The 19455-nt window shown below is 42.3% G+C and overlaps 1 protein-coding gene across 1 annotated transcript in view; it reads right to left on the bottom strand.

Annotated features, from left to right (window-relative positions):
* Window positions 1–19455, bottom strand: part of LOC119657480 — a 589953-nt gene that overhangs the window by 12731 nt on the left and 557767 nt on the right. The window contains exon 5 of the mRNA XM_038064400.1: window positions 8225–8383. Coding sequence (XP_037920328.1) covers window positions 8225–8294 — 70 coding nt within the window. The 5' untranslated portion in view covers window positions 8295–8383. The remainder of the gene's footprint in view (window positions 1–8224; window positions 8384–19455) is intronic.

Genomic DNA, 19455 nt, shown 5'->3' with positions numbered 1-19455 from the left:
CGATACTAATTTTGCTTCAGCCATTTCAGCTCAGTTTCAGCATCAGCATCCTCTTGGCAGGTGAATGATTTTAAATACAGTTTCTCCTTTAAGCTTCAGATGTTAAGTAAGAATACAACAAAAATTCAAATATACATTTTCAAATAAATATGTGACCATTAAAATAAAGGAGGACGTAAACTGTGCGCCTTCAATAGAAATCATAGAAAGGATTTGCAGAAGGTTTAAATCAAATCATCCAACAAACAAAAAAAAATGTCTTTTCATTGGTTTTTCATTTTATTTGAATTAAATTATACACAAAGTATATATTTGATCAAAATAGACCCTGGACTCACATCATGGGTAAGGTAAGGGCCCAAATGGGTGCAAACAGACAGAGCAAATGTGCTGGATAGCAACGATTGTTCCCTAGTGATAGTCCCGGATAACCACTAGTCAGCTTGGAGGTGAACTTACTTAATCGCCGACTGTCCCCGCATGCCACGAAGTGAGATCAATTGAGATGTACTCTTAATTACCGCCTGATTTCGACTCTGCATTGAAAATCCTATAAGGGTTTGCATCAACCCACGCATGACGGTTGCATACCGAATCATGGAGACCCTTGAAGGCAACTGCGTTTTCTAGCTGAGATAGTGGCTTTCAAATAAGAGCCTTAATACAACGGCAAGGAACAGTAACAACAGCAACAAAATTTACAACAACACGACCGGCAATAATCCAAATTTTAGAAGAAATGCCAATATACCACGCTGCTTCCTTCTTGAAACTGAAATGGGAGATACACAAAGCTACGACGATCACATAGAAAGGCCCTTGAACAGGTGAGACGAGAACTAGTAATGGTGAGGCACTATGGAAAGCAGTAGTTCAGGCAGCCGGAAAAAAGAGACTAAGTCGAGCTCAAGAGCTAGAAGAGATGGTAACCCCCAAGGTGCCTAACACTCTCTTGGAGCAAAAAAAGTTTGATGAACTCGCCAATCAAACCCAAATGAATGTCACTGGACCGGAGTGAAAGAACCTCACCCGACTCAAAGGGGCAGAGAAAGGAAGGCCACTCAAGCAGCGTAAGGCAGTCTTATAGAAAATAAAGGTTGCACCATCGTCCAGTGAAATATCTCTATAGATGCGAAAAATGATATAATGAAGAAATAGGAACTCTTGAAGCTTATCATACATCAACAAAACTTCTGGAAGACCCCCGTTGCTGAAGAAGAAGTAAATGGCTAACACAGCCCCTAGTTGGGCAAATCGCAGTACCCTTAGCCAGCCAGAGGCGAAGTAGACAAATGATAAAACGAGACGAGAGGAAAGTAGTCTAAATTTGTCGCCAATGACGCAGCAAGAAGAATTCCTCGATGCGATAACGAAACGGATCCAGCAGCGTTGGAGAAAAAAAGCGAAAAAACGAAAATTTTGCAACAAAAACGTAAGTTAGATATCAGTTCTACTGTAGAAAAGTCTAGGTCAACTACGACGACAACATCAAGAAAAGAGAAGGGCGAGCCATGGCTAACATAGATGCTTTTCTTATCAAGCTCATCGCAATGCGATCTTTCGTGGAAGTTCTTCGAGAAATCGACAAGAACGCTTAACTAGAAAACGTTGGGGTAGACGTCAAATCTATCTCATGGGTCCGAACCGACGATACACTTGTCGTCGAAGACTGACTAGAAGAATACATTCTGTGAGACATGTGTACCCTCGAACGAAGAGGTGGAGGAAGCATTACAAAGGCATTATCCAGATGGGAGCAACCTCAAGGTAAGAGTTACATCTGTCAACTCCGGAGGACAAAATTGGCTATTTTCACCGTCCTTGAGAATACAGCGGGTTACCTGCAGGATAAGACCAAAGGCAGTTGCAGCTCATCGCCCTAAATGCTGGACATACTGATGCTTAACCGAGGTTTGCAAAGAACAGGATAGAAGCACTTTGTTTTAAAAGTGTCTCGGATCCGGGCGCAAAGCTACGCGTCGGAAAAATACTGTGCTATTTGCAAGGATTGCTTTCTATAGAAAGAAGACGTCATTGAAGTTCCAGTTGCAAGTAGTGCGGAATAAGCTTGGTGCCTTGTTGTTCAGTTGGCTGACTCTAGACCAGGAAATTGCGTATTCAAATCACGTCGAAGTCACTACTTTAGTTGTGTCTAGTAAACACAATAGTTGGCACAGTAATCCCTACACCTCGACGAAGTGCGACGCACTGCGGGCAATTCAATGCGTGGTTCCGTCACAGGTCTCCATATCCAATATGCGCCGTTTTTTAATTTCTTTTCTGTCCTTCTTTACGTTGCGAAGTCTCAGCTATCATTCCCACTAGGAATATGCACATGTATAATGGCGAGGAACTTTGTGGGTTACGTCCGCCTAACCTGTGGCTTCGTAGCCAACAATAATGAATATAGCATGAAATATTGTGATCACTTTTATTGCTTAGAAAAAGAGAGAGAGAAATAAGGAAGCCGTCGGTCTTAAAGAGAGAGAGCCCGTATTCACAATGCAATCCTGGAAAAGAGAATCAAGGGTAAATGGAGCGCGCATCTCATTAAAGACCGTTCAACAAAAAACGCAGTGGGGTTGGTTGTTACCTAACCTAACTGGTCAGCAGACACGAGTGTTGTCAGTTATACCTGCACACAATCGGAAAATCACAGTCGCTTGACTACATTTACTTCTAGAATGCGGTCGATGATGCCTACTACAAATTTTTCTTCCGTAGAAAGCGGGAGCGCCATCGCCTGTCAACGGAAGTGTACCAGGTGTTTTCGAATACCACAATTAAGATCATGCCGTAGACTAGGGATACATGAAGCAGAGTATCAGGTTACGCCCAAGGCATTATTAAGGCGAAAATGAAGGTGGTGGCTAGGAGAGACAGTAGGGTAGCTGAAGCCCTCTAGAAAACGGAGTGTGAATAGGCTTGACATAAGGTAATTACCAAATGGTTCCAACTTAACCTTCTAAATGCGATAATGGGTTGTTTCAGCCGGCAGTTCTTTGAGCTAATTGCATTCCCAGATTTGTCAACGCCGTTAGCAGAAACGCACAGAAACGCCTTCAATGTTTTACCCATTAATACGAATACGAGGACCCAGCTTGGGAACCTTAGTTTTATTGGTATTTCTCTCCAGTTCGCTTCTCCTTACTCGCATCTTCCAAACCAGGGAGAGAATGTAAGTAGATTGTAGGACAAACGGTTTCGTCCAGGGCAGAGGCAACTCTTCAGACGCTGCCTCACCTCTGCCCTGGGAGCAGCGTGACCGTGAGTGGCATCGGATGGAAAACGCTCCATTTATATGTTTAGGAAAACACGCCAAGGGTGCGAATTATATCCAGTAGAAACCGATAGTTTGAGCCTGAGCTGGCTAAAGCTAAATTAATTGTTTAGGATAAGTGAGGGAAGGAGGGATGGGGGATGAGGGAAGTAGATGTCATCAACATAGTTCAGGTGAGGGAAGATGACATGCTCTACAGAGCCCCTCTACAACTTCCTCCTAGAACGGTATGAAGAACGTCCCGCCAAAGAATAGAACAGGCATCTGTGACAATATGCAACCACGAAGGATTCTACTTTCGACCTCGATGTAGTATTTGACACCTTGCGTCTCTTCAGGCCGTTTCTCCTGCGTAAAGTATTTGTTGCAGATTCCCTGACAACCTTGTCAAAACGTTTGTCGAAATTCAATGAAGAACAAATGGACTTTAATTTCTGGACATGGTGTTTATGCGATAAATCCAGGAGAATGAAGAGCGAAAACCAAGCATCTCTTTATCGATAAAAGTGTGAAGGTTTCTTTGATGCGTCCCAGGATAATAGCGAATATTTTCATGACGGCAGGAAGCAAGCGAATACTTTTTCAGTTTTCGCATTCAAGGTGAAGCGACCGCGCGGAGAAGTTCCTCGGAGACACCACTAAGGCCGGCGGCGTTTCTCTGTTTGTGTGCGTTGGTGGCAGAGATAACTTAAATAATAATAATAATAATAATCTTCTTTGGAAGAATAATCCGTAACCCCATGTTACCGCGGCTTATCATACCATTTGTAAGTAATGAAACTGCAGTGGATATGCGATACGATTGTATGCCGTGGTAAATTGCTCCTTTGATCTTAGTTGTTCATCCTCATTAATGTCCCTCCCAAGACCATCAAAAGGTTTACAAGCACCTTCCAGCTCTTTCGTGAGTCTGTATATGATAGTGAAATCGTTGTCATTTGCGCAGTTACTGCTTTCGTCATCACCGTTACCGTTGCGATTGTGAGTGAAACGGATGCTGCCGGGAATAGCAGCGATTTCATCAGTATATACTGTGTCATACCCTGTGAATTGCAGCTTAAGGATACACTCGAAATCTTCCCTGTTTGTCGTAAGAGACGATTAAAAGGGATAGAAATTTGTGGGCTATTAACCTGCAAATTTTGAACCTTCAATAGAGACTGATCTCACGACAACGACCTTTGGCTATCGAAAACGGACTATGATTGGTTTCTGGTTTCGTTCGACAACGATTGCGAGGGTCTTCAGAAATTCCAGCGATATAAATTGGACATTCTAGGTCTACACGAAGTAAAATGGTGGGATTCTGGAGAGCACTTCTCTCCCTCTTATGGCAATGTGCTTTTGAACTGGAAAACCTGGAATAGCAGACGCGAATCTGGTGTCGGGTTGTTTCTAACGGCTACCGCAAGGGGCGCTTTCTTGACCTGCAAGCCGATTTTAGACAGATTTCTAACTGCAAGATTTCAGTACAGGGATAATTACAATAGCATAATGCTACGCCCCAAGGGAGACTTCCGATGTAGTGGAGAAGGATGCTTTCAACGAACAATTAAATGCAGTTCAGGGCAGGCGTTAAGGCTTCCTAAAGGTGACGTAGTGATCGTGATGAGTGATCTGAATGCCAAGGTGGGATCTGACAACACCTTCCTCCGGCATTTGGATGGGGAAACACGGTCTTGGCGGCCGCAATGGTAATTGTGGGAGGTTCGTAGGTTCCTGACACCTCCACTACTTTATCATTGGTGGCACATTGTTCGAGCACAGAGCCTGCCATAAGGTAAGTTGGGTCGTAACTGATCGATGCCGTACAAGCAATGAGATCGACTACTTCGCGATCAATAGTAGATTTAGGAATGTGAATGTACGTAACAAGGCAAGCGGTAACATCGGTCTCGTAAGGGGTCAACATCTGATGGTCGCTTATGTTCGCTTGCGTTTTTCGTCCGCCACTTCTTGCAGGGTTGGGGAGCTGCGTCCCCCCTAAGTTCAACATCGACCGCTAGTATGATCCAACTGGCATTTGATAGTAAGAGAGTTATCTTGCTGATCGGACGGCAGATGTACTGAGGAACATACCTGAAAAGGATAAGCATAAAGCGTAAAGAATGCTTTTTCTCAGTTGTTACACAGGTCGTCGGCCATCCAATACCAACTCGTATACGACACCCGTGGAAATGTTGATTAGAAGTGGATAGGTCACACTAAGAAAGGACGAAAACTTCACTGCGGGTTGTACCATATAATCGAATCCACTATCCCAGGATGTCTGGCTATTGAATGCCCCTAGGACTATGTGGCATAGAACAGTAGATACGGAGAGGAGTGCAAGCTGCTCAGAAAATCGTCCAGGCCGCTGAAACGAATTTTCAGAAACCGACAGCGATGATGGATGGATGTGGTTAACGCGCCATGCTTCAGTTAAGGGTCTATCGTCCAGTAGTGTCGGGAAACAGAATTATCTCATGGCCATATGTAGTTTTAACACGGCTATCATAAGCGGACTTAGAGACCATGACTAAATGGTGCAACTGAGCTTCTTCCATCCATTTTGTGCAGAGAAAATCTGCTTACTTGCTAATTTCTGTGGGGTGAAGGCACTTGATATTCTGGGCTTATGGGGCTATCTGGCATAGCAGGATAGCGGAAATTTTTTATAAATGATACTCATCATCGTATTTTTTTTCATTTGCCGCACTGTAGGATATTTTCTCTTTCCATGTGGGACAGATAATCCCCCGTTGCCTGTCGTCTCCATATTTAATAAGCTTTTTAAGCAGAATAATTGTATGAATCGTTGCTTCCATTCTTGTCGACAATTCATCAAAAAACCTCTATGGCGAAAAATCAGAATTACTTTTTTGTCCCGGTAGGATGAGCGTCGAATAATTTTTGGCCATTTTGGGCATTTTTGGATGTAGGGTGTTGCGCCATTGATGATGATGAGAATGACCATGTGCGGTTGCTGACTGTATTTCTCGTGTTCACAGACTTGTTGGTTGTCGTAGGCTTCTTTTTCCTGTCTGGAAAATCGATTCACTACTCAGCGGAGTTCATGAGAGGTTTCTCCGCTTGTTTGCGTTCCTTTAGGTTGCCACATGGCTTTCATGTTTGTGATCGCACCAAAGATAACGTTTTTCCTTTAGCTGTCAAAATCATATGGCGATGCTTCATATTCAGGACATGCGGTAATTTTCCCCTTATAGGTGTTGCGAAGGGTTTCGTTGTGGATACCTACAGTGTTTACTCTCATCTAACGGAAGGGGATGGAGGCGGTGTTGTTATTCGTGTCTTGACCACCAAGTTGTGCCGAGTGCTATTGCCTCCTCCCCCCGACATTCATTAGATAGCAGCGTTCGATTAACATGTGGTCAATCTGGTAGCGAGTGGTCCCGTCTTGAGGGACTCCCTTTTGTTTGTGGAGCTCTGACGCGCAAACCAGGTACTTCTGCCAATACGTTAGTGTGAAGTTTCTAGTTGAATAACCCGCAGTTTGTTGTCATTGAGATTTTTGGGCAAGTTATTGAAGGCGGTGTTTTGCCTGAATATAGGCACCGTTGCTGCTTGGCTGTTAAAATCTGCAAGTGTGATTTAAATATTAGCATTGGACCAGCCATCCTCCAACTTTGTAGTCTCCTCTGTTAAGACTTAGATTAGCGGTTTTCAATCAACGCACGTTCCATGACAAACGGTACAAATCATTAGTTTTTTGGTTTTTGCTCCGGTGCTATGTGGTCCAGTCCCAGCCTTCTTCAAGGCTTAGTAATAGGTAATGTTTTCGGATCGAATGCAAACCCTACATTAACTCTCGCCTGGAGGAATAATTGGCACAGCTAATACCGCGTCAACGAAAAACTTCCAATGTCCACCATGTAGAAATATAGACAGGAGTTGGTACTTGAACTGATGGTGCTGATTTGTGGTATATCGACAGTACCATTCCACGCTTTCACCCTAGGGCGTATACTAAGGCTTCATTGGAGGCGTTCTATCGTTAGCAACAATCTGGAGTTGGTCTTTTACTAGAACAGACCAGCAGACGCATTGATGTTTTACCAAGGCTTATCGCAATAAATCATAAAATGTATTCCTTAACGCAGTTTATGAAATAATCATCTGAAAAAGGGAATCCAGTCGTAACAGTAACGGTCATATGATGACATATACATGTAAACATGCCTTGCAATCTGGGAAATTTCTTTTGAAGAAGAATGATTCATTCTTTTAGTATCTAATCGAAATATCCTAGTAGTGAGAGGTGAGCTTTCACACAAAGTTAGAGCCCTCTTATGACTCCTTATACAGGTCCTCCGAAATGACTTCATAATATTCATTTCCTTACAATTTGATTTTCTTTGGAGTTGAAGTTCTTCTGTGAAACATAGCTATTTAAGGATAATTTGCAACCGGAGCGGTCAAATGTCATCATCCTACTTAGGTTGTTGGGTAGCCCTATTTTATGTTTCACAGTAGTCAACTGGGATGCTTATTTCGAGTACCCGCCAGCTTTCTCATACCGCTGCGTATTAAAAAAACGCATAAATATTACACAAAATGAAAAGGATAATAAGTTTACAAATATGAAGTCTTAGCTTTACCCATTTGAGAGTTGAAATGGTTGCCCAACAACACAAAGGTTCGTGTTTATAAAACAGTTATCGCGTTTGTATTTTTCTATGGTTGCTATGGTTGAGAAACTTCCTTGGCCACAGGAAAACTGATGAACATTGTGGAGAACTATTTTGATAAAAACAGTACAAATAAACTGATCTAAGAAAAACGTAAAACACAAACGAAACCATTTTATTAGCGAAATCAAATTGTATTATCCTTGCCCAAAGAAACTTTGAAAAATTTGAACAATTCACAATTCCCAGCGAAAGGACCGCTCAAAACCGCACCAGAAAAACAGAAAACTATTTTCTCGCAGGATCAAATACTAACCTGGAATGCACACCGTAACGAAGATAAGTCTCATGTTGTTAGCTCGATGACGTCGTCTGTGAAAGTTCATGTTGCATCACTACTACTGCCTCCACCACCTCCACAGCCACCCCTAGGACCGCTGCCGTCTCTCGTAACTTTTACCTTTTCACGACAACTCTGGAATTAAACGAATACAGCGAAAAAAACGGATGAAACTTTGAATTAGTATAAACTTTTCGGGAAGGTCTTTGTTCCCCGTTGAATATAGTATATCGAAAATTTAATTTGAAAATTCGGTGCTTCAAGGATGTGTTGAATGTTTTCAATGGGTTCCAGCCAAGTTTTAAGGAGTGATGGAGTTATTGTGATGATTTCTAGGGCTTAACAAATATTGGCAGCATGAAAGGCCAGCGCCCTTATGACACACATATGTCGAGAATTACCTTTGAATAGTCTTTAATTAGGGATTTATTTTAATATCATTCCTGCTGCTCCACTAAGTGAGGCGGTTTCCACCCAACTGCCAACTGCAGCTCAAAGCGTCAATGCATTTTTTGCTAACCATTTTTTGGTTGTTGTTATCAGAGTGTAATTTATGGCGATGTAGAGTCCAAGTAGCGAATGAAGGACTAAATATAACTTTTTTGTGCGGATGTAAACTCCCTGATATGCTGTAGACAGAGCATGCACAGGGAAGTTTGTTAAAACTTTCCTGGCACGACGTCAAATAATCTGCGACAAAATAACAACCCGTTTAACTGATAGCGCAATTTTCCAAGAGCAGAATTCATCTTACAGCGCTCTGATTGTCGTGAATGGCGAATAAACCAAATTCAGTGCTGGCACATGCAGTGCACACAATAAAGACGAGTAAAACACCTTGAAAGCCACTAATGGGGTTCATAGCAACAGCGTTTTTTCCACTCTGTAAAGTAATATTTACAGCGAAAGAAAACTTTGTTCATTAACATTTTTTCTGCGCCTTTCCCTCGTGGTAGAGGTCACGCTATCGTTTTCTACCCATAGCCAGTGCTATGCCAGAGAGGTCCTGCTCACGAAGGTCAGAGCTTAAGTCGTAAAATAGAAAAATATAGGATACGTAACAAAAACCCGAGTTCCGGTATTGCAAAGGCCGGGCCAACAAAAAAATTCCACGTCTTCCACCACGAACTTTGTTGCAAAATTAAAAGAGAAATAGCGAAAGCGCCAACGGAATAATTGTAATAATAATAAAGCCAGTAACGGATGCTTTCTGCATGGAGCCAAAGTACCTACACACATACGTACATAAAGGCACCAAGCTCTCTTTTCCTTTAGCTCATCCTGATAAGAGTCAGAATTCGTCGGAAAATTTATTATTTTCGGTTAAGTAAGAGTTGACTACTTTATGGCGGTGTAAATATGTACTTGCAAATGCACGGAAATGTTATTTTCCATTATGTTTCGTGAAAGCGGAATTCGTTTGGAACGTAATTATGAGGTGCCAGACGCACTACAATTGAAAACATTAAAATAGCAGTGTTTTTCGTGGCTTGGAAAGCGTTGAGCTTTTTCTTGGACTATTGAACATATAAAGCTCGCTGTTTGAATCGATAATCGAAAACGGTGCCACCATCGGCTTTTCAACCTTTTCGGACTCTTGTATCCTTGCAATGTCACGAAAATGACATGAGACCATTTAATGGGGTGGCCAATTGCCGCTAGGGTACGTTTGGTGATGTGTAAACTACCAACGTAACGCGGATGTTCTATATAACTAATATCAGAAAGATTTGCGATTGCGATGGCTAAAGGACTCTCCTCGGTGGCGAAATTGATTATGAAGGTCCGCCCGCAAATATTGAAACACCCCCAAAGTGTTCCTTTGGCACGCGCCTGTTTCCCTTTAGTTAGTTAGGCGTGGGAATGTGGAGGACCCTTTTGAATACTTCGGTCCTTCGCAGGTTAATTCACAAAATTTCACGTGGCGGTATCCATGTCACCTGAATCTGAAAAATCAACAAACATAAGAATTCGAACCTACTGAAATATCAGCATGAGAGTTATATCTAAAAAAAAATAATAACAGATCGACTGCGCGGGTAAAGCAGCAGTACCCCCATTGAAAGAGAAGTTCCACGGCGGATCACATCCTTGGCTCGGCCTGCCTTGGCATCCTCAAGCCATTTGTTTGCGGTGTTAATTACTTTCAGACTGAGTATTGGATTTAAATAAACATATCACATATATAAACACGGGTTTCTTTCAACTTCGGTTATCTACCTAACCTGGCAATTCCCAAAGTGGTGATCCTGAGTTTAAAGAAGGAAATTACTGGGTTCAAAGTAAACGTAATAGCAGTGATAACGAGAATGCCGAGAACACGTTACACGCCTGCAGACCAGAGTATCACTGTGAACGCTGTAAGCTGGGTACCAAGTTTTCTAGACTTCTATCCGCCTAACCCTGATATTTGGTTTAATATCATCGAGGCAAGCTTTGTGGGGTATAATATAAAATACCCACAACATCAATATTTGCAAGTCGTAACGATGCTGCCACCGCGATATGTTACCGAAGTCCCCGACATAATTACACAGTCCGTGACAGACAGCTCATATAACCGCTCACGCGAGGAATTGATGAAGGGGCTGTGTGCCAGCCAGAAGGAGAAAATGATACTGCTCATGGAGAACATATATACGGTTGACGAAAAACTCTCACAGTTCTTCCGCCGCCTGCAGTGTAACAGTTCCAGAGCCGATGATGAGCAGTCTATGGTAAAGAAGCCTGCCATCTGCTCTTCAACCGATTTAACATCCTCGCCTTCAGCAGCGGAAACCATTTTAACGCAGCTAGTCCAGCAATTGTCAAAGCTGTAGAGCTGCGAACGGAGTTACACACGGTCAAATAGGAGTCCCAAGCCGATAATTCTTCCGAACGCAAACGTCGACCCTCTGATTCTCGCATTCACAACGCAGATCAGGAAGTCTTCGTCCCCAAGGTATATGGTGGTATCACTGGAATTTTAAAGGGTCATCCCGTGTGTCGGATCCGCGGGATTGAATTTTTTTTTCATCAATTGCATCTAAATATAGTGTAGAATATATGGGCAAAGTGATTTTTTGATATTCGGAGTCATTCGGAAATTACAGTGTTAAACAGGTAATATATCACATGCCAGATTTATGTCGAACGCCGGTTTAAAGCGCGTATTTATCAGTCCAAATGACGTTCCAATCACTTCGCTAAAAGAACAAGAATTAAAGTCAAGGCAGTACATGTGTTTCCCAAGAAACCTAAGGCTTATGGACTAGGTATAGCAGATTAATGGTTAAGTTTTTGTATCTAAAAATCACATTATCCTTTTCAAATGCGTCTTTCTTGAAACTACATATTGAAAATCTCCTACCACCATAGCCCAAAATGTATTCAACGAACTTCTTTGAAATTTTCACGACTTATTCAGAACATATTTCTACGGTCAGAAAACTAGGATAATTGCAATTCATTTAGTACCTGTTTTATTCATTACAGAAGCTTTGAAAAAACACCAAAATTTACAAAAAAAAAGTTTAACAAGGCACCAAAGATTTAGCTCTCAATATTTTTTAATAATCCTAGTTTGCGGGCTGTAGTTATGTCCGCACGTTAAAATGACATTTACTTTAAGATGATCGCAAGGCCCTCTAGCGTGGCAGCAGAAAAACACCTTTTGTGGAGATGGGTGTATAAATTGCTCTGAATTTCAATAATGAACTATGCTAAATTTCTAAAAACAGCGAAAAAAAGGCCTTCACACGAGGCCCCTTAATGCCGAAGCCACCAAATGCGTGAAACCGTGTAACTGGACTTCGGGAAACGCATCGGGAGCCATTAAAAATGGCAAAGGGCCTTGGTTCATCGTATTTAAGTCGCCTAATTATATTCGGCAAAAATACGAGAACATCCTCATAGACACAGGTTCCCATATATGCCTTTATCCGCACTCAAAATTCGAACGACCATATAGAAAGGCACGGTTCGAGTTGCTAACGGTACCCCAATTGCCACATACGGAATCGGAATTGACCGATTTTGTATGTAAATGGAAATTTGTTATAGCGGACGTTTCCAAACCCATATTTGGAGCACATTTACTAACTCATTAGGGACTCCTTCTAGATCTTCAGCACAGTCATTTTCGCGATTCAGCAACTCACCTCACTTAGGAGAGATGACAGAATGTACAATTCCGACCATGACAACAATTATTGGTGGTACTCCCTATCATGATATCCTACATGAGTTTCCTACATAACTCGTCCGGAGGGAACTGGAAAAGTCACGTATCAGCGAACTAAGCATCATATTGTCACAACGCCAGGACCGCCAGTTGCTTTAAAACCCAAGACGATTAGCTCCAAACAAGTTGAACATCGTGAAAAAGGAATTTAATACCATGATCCAGCTAGGATTGGCACATTCATCTGTGGACTGCACTCTTGCATATGGTGCCTAAAAAGAATAACGTGTGGAGATTATCGCGGATAAGTACACAGTTTGGCAAATCCAAGATTTCGACTAAAACCCTCTATGATAGCTCTCTTTTCAACAATAGACCTGGTAAGAGCATTTACCCAGATCCTGGTGGCTGAAGAAGATATACCAGACTACGTCATCTTCACGTGAAGAGCGGACCACCACCTAAGAGCTCTATTCCAAAGGTTGAAACAATATGGAGTAGTCGCGAATTCAAACAAATGCGTTTTGCCCAGCACGAGGTCAGTTTCTTAGTATACCTTTTCTAAAAGGAAGAGACAAGCCCCTTGCCAATCAATAAGTGTGAATCGGTTTAGAAAATTCTTGGGTGTGTTAAATTTTTACAAGAGGGTGGAAGGGTTAGTGCGTTCCTCAAGACCAACAATATTCTGTCCGAGGAGTAGAAGGGTTGCCGAGTCGGCTCAAGGGGTTGCAAGAGCAACTCATTATCGACCTGGTAGTTGTGGGATAAGCAACTAGAGACCAAACAAATCTCTTTAGTTATTATATCTGGGGTTTCCAACACCTCAGAACCCATCCGTTTACGGATAGGCATCTTCTAGGGGATTCGTTGTGTCCCCTTTGGTTTTGCATGGCACTGAATCCCCTTTCATGACTACTGAATGTCGCTGGAGGGCATGGTTTTGCAGCTACTAGCTAACTATTTGATGTACTTAGATAACATTGTGTACTCGTACCGAGGATCACCTTAGAAGTCCGCTACGAATAGTGGACATGTTTAGCCGTGATATTCGGATGGAATTTGAATTAGACAAGTGTCGAATCCAAGCCATTCGTAAAGGTCATCCATAGTCGCACACCCGACATATCGTTGCGACCTCCACCTCCAAGCGATGAGCGACACAGATTTCTACAAACACCTAGGAATTCTAAAAAGAATCCATACTCGAGTTGTTCATCTGAAGGATGCTCTGTGTCCGAATTCCTGCGACGTGAGTAGCGGGTGTTAAAATAATATACGCTGTCTCTCCACTGGTATATGGATTCGGAATTTTGGCGTGGACCGAGGTCGATCTGGTAAACGCCCGATGGCTGATATGAACTACTATGTCAAAATTCAGAATGCATCATCCAAATTCTGGAGCGTAGAGCGGATGAACCTGCTTCGTGATCGTTGATTGTCTAAGGGAAGTCGATGGCAGCGCATGTGAATTTTCTCAGCATTTGTCGAGCAGATGGCTGTGTTCTGGGGAACTCTTAGCTGAGACGGAGGAATTTATGTGTGCCACTCACGACACTCATAATGAAAGGGCAGGTGGAGAATGACCAGGACAGAATGTGTGGATCGGTGTTGGAGACGTACGTTGGACCATTAAAACCTTGCATACAAGGGTGGGCTGATCATGGGAACATGTTCAGTTTTCCAATAATATTGTCAGCTCCAAGTATTGTACCTAAAACCCTCACGGCTTCTCTTGATGTCCTGGGGCTCTCACACGGTCTGGTTCAAATCATGGGGAAGTACACAAGTATACGTACGAGCTCAGATAGTTCCCGGCGGATTCTCCTACTAACCCACCATCGGTGCTCCTTTATATTTTAAGTAGGTAGGGTCGTCCCAGCCTAGGTGGCACTTAGTGCTAGTATAAGGTAAAATCGGCCATCTGCCGAAATTATGAAAATTCAAAAAAAAAATCCTTAGTTGATCCCTAACGCGGTTGTGAAAGCAGGAGGCATGGAGGGCTTCAGTCTGAATGATTATAGGCCACGGCATTGTCTCAAGGGATATCCGAAGAAAGTGGTCGAACTTTTTACTTAATCTGGTTCAAACTATGCAGAAATACATCATTTTACATTCGTGGTCGACGTTGCGCGGCATTCTCGACAGATTTTCCAACTAACCTTTATTATTGTTAAATTATTGATACTTATTGCTAGTATTAGGTAAAAATAACATTGTCAGCTCCAGGTATTGTACGTAAAACCCTCACGGCTTCCCTTGATGACCTGAGGCTCTCACACAGTCTGGTCCAAATCAGTAGTAGCTAGTATTAGGTAAAATCCGGTAAAATTATATATTATATATCCAGTAATTATATATTTTGTGCATACGTAAGGCGGCGAGGAGTCAGACGGAGGTTGGACCCTGTCCTCCCAATCAGCACCGAGTGGCCAAGAAAAACTTCCACGAGGCATGTGCTCTCAGCCCGATTATTTATGGTTAGCTCCCTTGTAGGAGTTCCGTAGAGATTGTAGTTACGGCCATATTGCGTGGAATTGCACTGAATAATTCGCGTGCCATCCTCTTTAGTTCGGTAAAGATTTTAGGTTGGTTCTGCATCTAGCAGTATGTTGAGTCTGAACTCAGTATAAACTGGTATCTTCGGACTCTTCAGAGGGAGGCTTTGATTGCGGTCACAAAATTAATCCATGTCTTTAGAAGATCTTGAGGTCAGGCGTACATGGCTGGTACGCACATGTTAGGATCCCGCCATCAGACTTCCAAATAAACACCTCCCCATCGTTGGAGAGCTAGTTAGTTCATTTTTAAATCAACATGGTACCGGTAGTATATGATATGCGTTCAAGGGAAACACACGTAAAAGTTTTCTGTGCTCTCCACTGTATACCAAGGGTCAAAGTTTCGTCAAGCTAAAATTCGATTCGAAGAAATGCTGAGCAATCTCCTTCACCTACATGGGCCATGACAGAATTTGACCGTCTGAAGAAATCGCCAGCCAATAAATATCCTCTACTTGTATGAAGAGCACTAGTCTTCTAGTTAGTTGTGATCCCAACCCAAGGAGTACGTTATGGGAGAGTATCGAAAAGGCTACTTTGCAAGAGAGGTACAACGTTCACCCTCACTTTTTCAATTTCTAATAGATATTATTGATGGAATGAGGTCGTAGATGTTGCTCTTATAACCACAACAGATAATGGAGTTTTTATAGTTAACAACTGAGCAGTGTCCAACTGAAGATCATTTTCGGATCACAGCTCACTCTTCAGTGTCAATTTCAAGACATGGATCCCGAGATCTCCTGATCTAAAAAAAATGGCTGGAGGGACGTTTGATATCTGCTGTATAACGCGATCAGCTTTATAAGAACTGCATTAAATTGTATAAGAAGGCCATCAGGGCTTCCAAGCTGAGGCCGCGAATTTCGCATACTCGTTGTAGGATGGATACTTATCATCTTATAATATTCCTTTCCTGGAGTTAGTGAGCTATGACCAGTCAGGTTTCGAAAGGATAAGCTTTCCAGTATACTTAATTGATTCTGAAATAAAAGGAAAATAACGGCGAGAGCAGGTAAAATATCCTACCGCTCCTTGTTGTATTATAGATTCGTCGAGCGCTCCCTGGAATACGCGAACATGTTGCAGGCCAGCACCCTTTCATTACTCGCAGTGAGATAATTCCGGCTGTCACCAGGGAACGTGTTCGGCTCCAGATCATTGCGGAAACTGCGCCAAGAGGTGATGGGGGCATCAATAACACCACGCCGCACTGTGGGCAAAAGTTTCAATATTCGCCGAAGCACCCTTCTTCTTCACCGCCATGTTCACGTTGATTCTGAAAGGAAAAATTCTATATGCCTGCTGCATTTGGGTTTTGCCATTCGCCTTCATAGGAAACTTCTTCTCAGTTTTTGTGAGCCATTAGCCATTAATGCTATGGATACTCCGACTGATAATTCTGGTCCCAACATGGGAGAAATTGAACCCGCGTTTGTTAAGGCATCCGAGATTTCATTACTCTGAGCCACCAGATTAAACCTATAAACAGAGTTTAAACGATTCGTACGTTTCTGAACGAGTTTTGTGGTGATCAAAAGGCTGCTAAGCAACGTCAGTGCAGCGATAGTCATCGTTCTAGATCGCAAAGGGCCTGCCCTTTAACCACTCTTCAATCATCCTAGCTGCTGCCCTTAGCACCAAATACACTTCAGTTTTTCCCAAGTTCACTTTTCGCTTTTATTCGAAACGGAGAGTTCTACTTCTGAATCCTGTTCTGTTTTTGAATGTCAATATACCCTTATACGCATTCTTCCGTTTCGTTCTCAAAGTTTTAAGATGACTCCTGGAACAGAAAGTATTTTAATAACTGAAACAGTTCTCTCAATAAATCTTGGAATAGTGCCACCTACGTTCGTTGTTTCCCCATAGATCTAAACAGATTAATCTAGGAGCTGCAAATTTAGTAATGCATCTAGAGCTGCACCAAATGTTACGCAGTTATTTGCAGTGTGGCTATTTCGCAATGAAAATTCTTTTGTTTCACCCTAACCCACCAAACTACGAATGGATAGGCGAACATCGGTCTAATGATCGTAAAATATATCCACATTATACATTACTATATGAGGCCTGTTTCGAAAGTTCTTTGGCCGCTTGGTCAGTCTTACTTGCATAGGCCGCAGACCCAAAGCGTCGGCTTCCTTAGTGGTGAAGTCAAATCGGTGTTCGTCTAAGTTAAAGTGCCAGAACGCTTAAACATGGTAACTTTCGAAGGTACTGGGAAAGGTGCCGCATTCGCATGCGTTCAAAATAGGAACGCAGGACTTTGGAGGATGGTATTCTGGTTTGGGGCGTTCATGGGAGACTTGCGAATCCTTCAAATATTGCTCGTATATATGTATGCTTGAGATTCCAGAAAACAAAATCAGACTGATCATTTCCTGCGACGGCAATACACTTCACCATATAGACACAAAGCCCCATAGATGCAAAGACAAGATTAACACAAGGAACGGCAAGCTACCTCAAGAGCAACCTTTTCAAATGTACTGGGGCAGTGTCCCCGGCGCTTCTGAAAAACTGGTTGGGACTCCTGGGCGAATACTTATGTAATACCAGATGACAGGTTGAAACACTAGGAAGAAGGAAACATAATAAAGTTCCTATTGGTTAGTGGCTTGAACGGCATACTATAGTTGATAGGTATACAATAACCAGTAAGACGTAGTGAAACTTCCCTTAATAATATTATTAAGTTCCTATTTCCTTAATTAAACCGATCTATTTATCGAAGGCCAAAAGAACTCAAATGTGTATTCACCCCCATAATTTAATCTATTTATTACATTTATACATTCATTTCTAACAAAAACCACACAAAATCATGAATGCCCTTTAATACGTCTTCAACAGTCATTGCCGTTTGAGCGTTTCTATTCCAATCATGACAAGAAACAAGCTCCCATAATACACCTAAAGTTGTCTAATTGTTACTGACAGCTTCAAGCTTGTTATCTCTACGTGTTTAACGGGAACGAGATCTAAAGCATCTGGTTTACCGCAAAATCATTTCCAGTTGCACAACAAACACTCCCACTCGTGACCAGAACTCTAAAAGTTGTTCATAGAACTGGAAAATGGTCATAATAAGATTCAGGCCACTTCTGGTATATGTAATCATGTCCTTATAAAATGTCCTCCAACCAGTACAATCGCCACAGCACCTGAAGTGCTCAACCGTGTACGAGTATATTCATCCATTCGGCATATGCCAAGAAAGTCTTAATGGTAAAGTGAAAGCGATAAGACGAGAGGATATTTGCGGGTGTGTGCTTTGTGCACCGAAGGATGTGTCTGACTTGTGTGGGAAACGTGCATATTGGAGCAGAAGGGTCCTCTATAATAAGCATTTTTCTGCGTTCTTATCTCGGATGGATGAGCGTATTCAATAGAGGGATGTCATCCAAACGGGTGAAAAATTACATAAACACATTTGTATAACAGTTGGCGCATCAGCAAGCTAATGTGTACTATTGATATGAGTATCTGCCGGAAGTTGAATATGCCATGCATAAGATGATATTCCGATCGACTGAGTCTCTATTGCGAGTCTTCTTCGAGATGAAAACGAATTCAAGCTAACATTAGCGTCTGGGAATGGTACCTGTAAATTTAAAGTGTCTTTTCTCGAATGAGAAAAGTGAGTTAACGCAAAACCAATGTATATATGTATATATATATATGGTTGACATTCGCGCGCGGGGGGTATAGCGCTATCTCCACTGTTCTTAACCAAGTGTCCTTGGGGCGACCCACTAGTCGGCCATCTTGGGAGAGTGTTCACGCTATCGAAAGCTATCTTGAGCAGGTGCAGCGAAGTCCTAAACTCCGCGTACTGTTCCAAAATGATCCGTAGGCTGTTGATGTAGTTAATACAGGAAGATCCGGAGCCGATTAAGTTTTTGAGATGTTTTTGGATGTGCTCCAGAATTATTTTAGCTATTATCTTTGCAACGGCAAGGAGCACGCAGGTACCCCTCCAATTGTCACCCTCAAGACGGGTTCCCTTCATTGGGATCTTGACGATCATCCACTTCTTCCACTCTCTAGGTAAGATCTCAGATTCCCAAGTTTTCCGTACGAGTGGAAGAAGCATATCTGCAGTAACTGCAGGTGCAGCGATAAATAACTCTGCGGGGCCATCAACAAGAGGAAGAATTTCATCGGATGTGATACGGTTAAGAACCGTGGTGAAGTATTCTTTGCACCTCATCACTTGTTCATCATCGTGGATGAGAAGTCGACCGTTGATGTAGGACACCATTATTTCTGAAACTTGTACAGAACAAAAGCGATATTTGAAAAACAATATACTTTTATCGCATCGCGATTTGATGACTCAATGGTAATTTTACGAACAATTTAGGTTTAGTCGTTAACATGATCGCATAGAATAATCCACCTCTTTTACAATTCAAAACAGCTTCACAGCTCTCCTCCGGGTTATCATTGCTGCGCTTAAGAAATATATCCAGTTGCCCTAA

Source organism: Hermetia illucens, chromosome 5, assembly GCF_905115235.1.
Source record: "Hermetia illucens chromosome 5, iHerIll2.2.curated.20191125, whole genome shotgun sequence".
In the NCBI taxonomy this organism is placed as follows: Eukaryota; Metazoa; Arthropoda; class Insecta; order Diptera; family Stratiomyidae; genus Hermetia; species Hermetia illucens.
This window is presented reverse-complemented; position numbering and strand designations above follow the sequence as displayed.